The following is a 6,130-nucleotide window of genomic DNA, read 5'->3' as shown; positions in this document are numbered from 1 at the left end:
GCCCGGACTGGGAATAGAACTGGCAACACTTCACTGCATGGGATGGTGCCCAACCAACTGAGCCACACTAGCCAGGGCTGTAAGGTGTTTTTTTAAAAACTACTGGACAGTCATTGTATTTAAACAATGGTTGTGTGGCTGTTAAAATAATGTGTAATCATGTACCATATAATGTTTCGGTCAACAATAGATCATAAGTACGACAATGGTCCCATAAAATTCTAATGGAGCAGAATTTCCTGTAAGAAATGAAAGAATGTGTGGCTCAGGAGGGATTATTTTTCCTCAGATGGGCCCAGTATCTGTGGGGCTTGGCAATAGATTCCCTGTTACTGACAGAACCTCAATTTAAAAAAAATCATTCAGTCATTTTTTATTGATTAATTATGTGGAGAGAGATTGAGAAAGAGAGATAGAGAGAGAGAGAGAGAGAGAGAGAGAGAGGAGAGAAACATCAATTTGCTGTTCCACTTAGTTATGGTGATTCTTGTATGTGCCCTGACTGGGGATCAAACCCACAACCTTGGTGTATGATCTAACCAGCTGAGCTACCAGGCCAGGGCCATGGAACCTCAATTTTGAGTGCACAGATTATATCCCAATCAGTCAGGCACTGGCCTGATTCAGCACAGAGGAGCCTGTTCCCCCTGTTCCAGCGCTACATATTTAGAGGGTGCTATAGTCCTCCCAAATGTAGGTTTATAGTCTTCAGAGTACTTTGCTATAAATTCTTTGTTGGCAACCTAAGATCCTGTAAAATGACACAGTTCTCTGGGAGCCATCTTAAATATTAAGTGCCACTGTCACTTTAGTGAAAATTTTCTGTGACAGTATGGAGGCAGCCTGTCCCTGTACTTTGGGAATATTTTCAGGTTATAATGATGTAAACATAGATAAATTTTGTCAGAGTCCTTTATGTCAGAAGAATTCAATGGAACTAAAAATATTGAGTCCTCAGTTCTATATCCTCTCCATATTAAACATGCTCTTTTAAAAACAGAGTATCACAAAGTTCCTTAATATGACCACTACTCCAACATGCAGTCGCCATGACTATCCCCTGTGCTCCTGTATCATTTCATCTTGACTTTTTATTCCTGCTTACCCTCAGGCCACCTTTCAGTCCCTCCTGGTAGTCACTATTATGGTGATTTACACCTTGCCAAGCCAGTTTCTCCTTGATAATTTCAGTCAATCCAACCTACATTCCTGTTCATGGAGTAGCACTGGCAGCTTTCTTGTTCTGTTTCTGATCAGTAGTGGGGAGGGCTTGTGGGACAGTGTTTATAAAGCCTATAGTAGTGAATGCCCTAGGCCTCACATTCACCCACCACCACACACGAGAGCAGCTTTCAGTTCTGTAAACTCTGTTCATGGTAAGTGCTCTATACAGGTGTACCATTTTAAAATATTTTATATGGTATATTTACCTTTTTAATGTTTAGATAAATGCTTACCTTTGTGTTATAATTCCCTATAGTATTCAGTACAGTAATATGCTGTACAGGCTTGTAGAGTAGGAGCAATAGAATATACTGCATAGCCTAGGTGTGTACTAGACTATCTATTGTCTAGGTTTGTATAAGTGTACTCTGTGATGTTCACACATGATCAAATCACCCGAAGACACATTTCTGCAAACATATCCCTGTCGTTAAGTGAAGCATGACTGCATATAGTTTGATATTAGAATTATAATGTATAAGGTACACATTCTGCTGTGTCAGGAGAATTTGAGTAGTCAAAAATATTTGTGAGACTAATGTAACTTGTATCAAAGTGTTTGTAAATTACTGAAGCTTTCTGATGTTCAAAGCTATTTAAATGAAATAGCTAAAAAATATAGCATAAAAGAGAACATCATTATGATAGTGTTTTTGATGTTATAACTATTTAGTCTAACATTAACCTTTTTTCCCCATTAGTGAGAGAGCAGCAGTAGATGCTTCTTATATCGACGAGATAGAAGGACTCTTCAAAGAAGCCAATACTATTGAAAACTTTCTAGTACAGAAAAGAGAGCTCCTGAGACAGAGATTTACAGTTATTGCAAATACACTACACAGTTAAAAGTTGTGTACTTAAAATAAGCTGATAATTTAAACCCATTATTGTTGTAAGGAAAGAATGACATTTGTGCTCTGAAAGCTGTAGAAAATGTATACCTTAAACATAGAAGGGGAAACACCTTGAATTTCTTTTCTAGACTTAAAGGGAGCTTTAAACTGGATATTAATACCTTTTCTTTTGAGAGTCAACTCTTTGGTGTAGTTTATAAAAGTGTAAGTTATTTAAATTATTATTGATTCTTTTTTTTTTTTAAACTCCTAGTCTTCAACTTCTAAAAGAGGATGCAATGAGTTAATTTGACAATGTCTAACAATATTGTACTTTTGGGGGGAATATTTTATTTAAGTAGAAGATGGCATTGGAGATAGTTTTAAAATGTTTTTCATGGTTAATATTATAAAAAAATTAAAACCTAAATGTGATTTGTCCACTTTCTCAATATGTAGAAAACTATATGTGCTCTTGCTATTTAATATAATCATTTGATTATTTCACTATTAGTTATTATACATGATTAATAAAAGATTTTTGTTTAAAATTATTTTCTTGTGCTAAAATAAAAATCAGAAATAACCATACCTTATATGAGTTGGCTTTTTAAAAAAATATTATTTTATTGATTTTTTACAGAGAGGAAGGGAGAGGGATAGAGAGTTAGAAACATCGATCAGCTGCCTCCTGCACACTCCCTACTGGGGATGTGCCCACAACCAAGGTACATGCCCTTGACAGGAATGGAACCTGGGACCCTTGAGTCCGCAGGCTGACACTCTATCCACTGAACCAAACCGGTTAGGGCGAGTTGGCTTTTTTTATACAACCATATTGATGAATTGTACTTAGTAGAAGCATTAGCAGTTGTGTGGTATGGGATAAAATTAGTGATCCAAACGTAAAGAGATTGGGTAAACAACAAGGTGACCGTTGAGTCATTTCAATCCTATTATAATTCAGAAATTGAATTTGGACTAGCAGATCTCTAATACTTATCTAGCTAAAAAAATTTCTCCCTTTATTGGAAGGTACTGCTATGATTTTATTACAAATGTCTAATATGTTATATAATTATATGTCATGACTATATTAATCAGATTTTTAATAATCATAGCATACACTTTAAAAACATAAAGATAATTTAATCTATTGTATACATACTTTGCTGATATAAGCAATCACAAATTTGGACATATTTATAAGCAATACCACAAGGAATTTGATATTTTTTAGGTGGTTAGCATGTTTACCTTGCTGCCTTTTAAATGTTAAAATAAAATCTCATTTCATGAAATGACTATTTGAAGGTATATATACTTGCCATATAGCATAAATACTCATAGAAGGAAGGATTAAAAACAGTAAGAACATTTTCTAAAAATATTGTTTATTATGAAGTAGAAAAATTATTAGGTTTCTATAGGGGTACACTAATGGAGGTCAATGAATTAACTAATAGAAATGGGATTTTTAAATATTAAATGCAGCCAGAAGACTATATTTGAATTGATATGCCTTATCATCTGGATTTTGAATTATTCTGTTACAGAGTTCTTGAATGTTCTAAATACAAAGATGACTACACTGGCCCATCACTAGAAGTCTTGAGTTATTTCTTTCCTAAGCATTTATTATTAATGTGAAAGCCAAGGCTCACAGAATGTTTCAGAACAGATATCATAATATACTTGTTATATCTTGATGGTGTTACCATTGTTTAGCATCTGATTCTTCCCTGTGCAGAATTGATTTGATTTGATTATTTGGTATGATTAAGACTGAAACTGTAAGGACACATATGAAATACCCTGATAAAGGAAAAAAAATTAAAAAAAAATAAAACTGGGGGGGAAAAAAGACTGGAACTGATTTTTAGTGAAAAAATGTGTTTACTGGTCAGAACAAAAGGCAAAAGTTCCCGAATGCCTAATTAAGGCTTATTTTTTTAAATCAAATTTTGATGTCTTTGGTACCATCCACATAAACAAGAATAATTATCTCACCTCTGGAGATATGCTGTTGTAGGCATACCATTGCCCTTTAATTTACACTTCTAATATTTCAATAAAATTTTGCAAGTTCATACTTTTCACTGATTATAAGCCAAAATATATATTGAATATCTTTGTGCATCATATTGTGCTAGGCACTGTGGGAAATACAGAATAGTTTAAGATACTGTTTTTTCTCCCTTCTGACAATTTTAACCACTCCTTTCTTGAAATACACTTACATACCTTTGCTGGGAAAACATGATATGTAAATGTTAAAAGTATCTCTGTGGCAGTGGTAGCAACTCCTAGTGGGAGCAAGAGGGTCAGAGGGGTAAGTTTTGAAATGGGTTTTTGTAAAGGAAAGAAGGAGGATATTTCAGGCAGGGGAAAGTTTGTTCAAAGGCCCAGAAGAACAAAAATGTGGTATATTTAGAGTTATTTTATTGGACTGAGAATTTACAAAGGGGAATAAAGTAGAAACTGCTAGAGAGTAGGGATTAAATTTTGTTTCTTGGTATCCTCAATTTGTAGCACAGTATTTGATACAATGGTGCTCAAAAATGTTTATCAAATTAACAAAATTATGTATGGTTATAACTTTTTAAAAAGGACATACCTTCACAGGGCTTTATTTATACTAGATCATGAGAAAATGCTTTGTAAATTAAATGAATTCAAAAGAAAAGGAAGAATGAAATGCTAGAAAGGCAGAGAGACAAAGGATTAAAGGTAGGTTGTGGCCAGATTGTAGAGGTCCCTTGTGGACTGATTACATTTGGACTTTATTCTGTAAGGAAAGAGGAGATCTGAATCTTCCAGAGGAGAGGAGTGGCTTAATGAAATCCATTCCTGGATTAACTGCTTAATTATAGTGCAAGGACAGATTTGAAAAGGAGAGTTAGGGAGGGAGACCAGTATTTCAAACAGCTGCTTAGTATAGATAGGTTGTTGGGATACTTGTCTTGGAATTGAGCGGAAGAGAGATTGCCTGTGTTTTGAAGCCTTGCCTCTGTCCCCGCCCCCCAACTTTCCCTCCTATTCTGTCAGTGAGCCAGGGACAGTCCAGGAAGCGTTTTTTGCCACACTGCTAATGAGTGAGAGGATTTGGAAACCACAGGATCTGCTGCTACTTAACAATATAAAAATATTTTTTCAACTCTTTCTCCATTTCGTCAGCAATCTTCCATTGCAGTGGGTTTCAGATCTGTGATAGTACATTGGAACCCAGGTAGGAGATTTACTGCCCCCTCCTCTTCCTTCCAGCAGGAACGTAGAACTCTGTGCCTTTTCTGAAGAATACTGGCAGCTTCTAAAGTTTTCCACTCTTTTTGGAGCAGATACAGGCAGCAAGTGCAGAGCTGGGAGTTAAGACAGAGTCAGGATTTGTTTACTTGTCAGGGAAACAGCCTTTCCATTTGTATGTTTTATATGACATATAGGGACAGGATTCAGGGTTTCAGGATTCTCTTGAATCTGTAATAGGAAGACTGTTCACTATTTAGACCTTTCTCAATTGAAAATCACTGCTATATCCTCTAATGTAAATGTTTGGTTCTTTTATCTGCATTCTGGGGAATCCCTTAAAACCTTTGTTATTGTTTTTCTAGCTTTCTATTATAGTTACTATTGTTACATGCCTTTATTTCTTGAAATTGGCTGGTATGGAGCTATGAAAATATTACTGATGTGCACTATACATTTTAAAATTATTTAATTCAATGCAAGCCAATGTATTAGGTGTGGGAATGAAGGCAAAATCAAGACCCTATACCGGGGTGGGCAACCCCTGGCACGCGTGCCAAACATGGCATGCCAGTAACTTTTGCTGGCATGCAAAACCCTCTATTATAATCTTCCATTTACAATTTTTGTGAACATTTGAATGACTTAAATGTTAAGTTACAAGGAACTGGCAAGACACTTGATGTTATGTTTGGTTACATAAAGGCTTTTGAAAAGAAACTGGAAGCCTTTAAGAGGGATATGGATGGTGAGAGATTTAGATATTTCCCAAACCTCAAGAGTCACATCAAAGACCTCCCACAAGATGACAGAACAGACTATCAAAGCCT

The 6,130-nt window shown here is 35.5% G+C and overlaps 2 protein-coding genes across 2 annotated transcripts in view; both read left to right on the top strand.

Moving 5' to 3' along the window:
- TEX12 (testis expressed 12) overlaps window positions 1–2,439 on the top strand; it is an 8,571-nt gene extending 6,132 nt beyond the window's left edge. The window contains exon 4 of the mRNA XM_015562503.1: window positions 1,926–2,439. Coding sequence (XP_015417989.1) covers window positions 1,926–2,070 — 145 coding nt within the window. The 3' untranslated portion in view covers window positions 2,071–2,439. The remainder of the gene's footprint in view (window positions 1–1,925) is intronic.
- Window positions 2,440–4,485: 2,046 nt separating this feature from the next.
- The window catches only part of BCO2 (beta-carotene oxygenase 2), a 55,461-nt gene continuing 53,816 nt past the window's right edge, over window positions 4,486–6,130 (top strand). Inside the window, 2 exon segments of the mRNA XM_015562470.1 lie at window positions 4,486–5,230; window positions 5,233–5,286. Coding sequence (XP_015417956.1) covers window positions 5,149–5,230; window positions 5,233–5,286 — 136 coding nt within the window. The 5' untranslated portion in view covers window positions 4,486–5,148.

The sequence above is a fragment of the Myotis davidii genome, unplaced genomic scaffold (assembly GCF_000327345.1).
Source record: "Myotis davidii unplaced genomic scaffold, ASM32734v1 scaffold97, whole genome shotgun sequence".
Lineage (NCBI taxonomy): Eukaryota > Metazoa > Chordata > Mammalia > Chiroptera > Vespertilionidae > Myotis > Myotis davidii.
The sequence above is the reverse complement of the archived record's forward strand: the minus strand, read 5'-3'. Positions and strand labels throughout refer to the sequence as shown.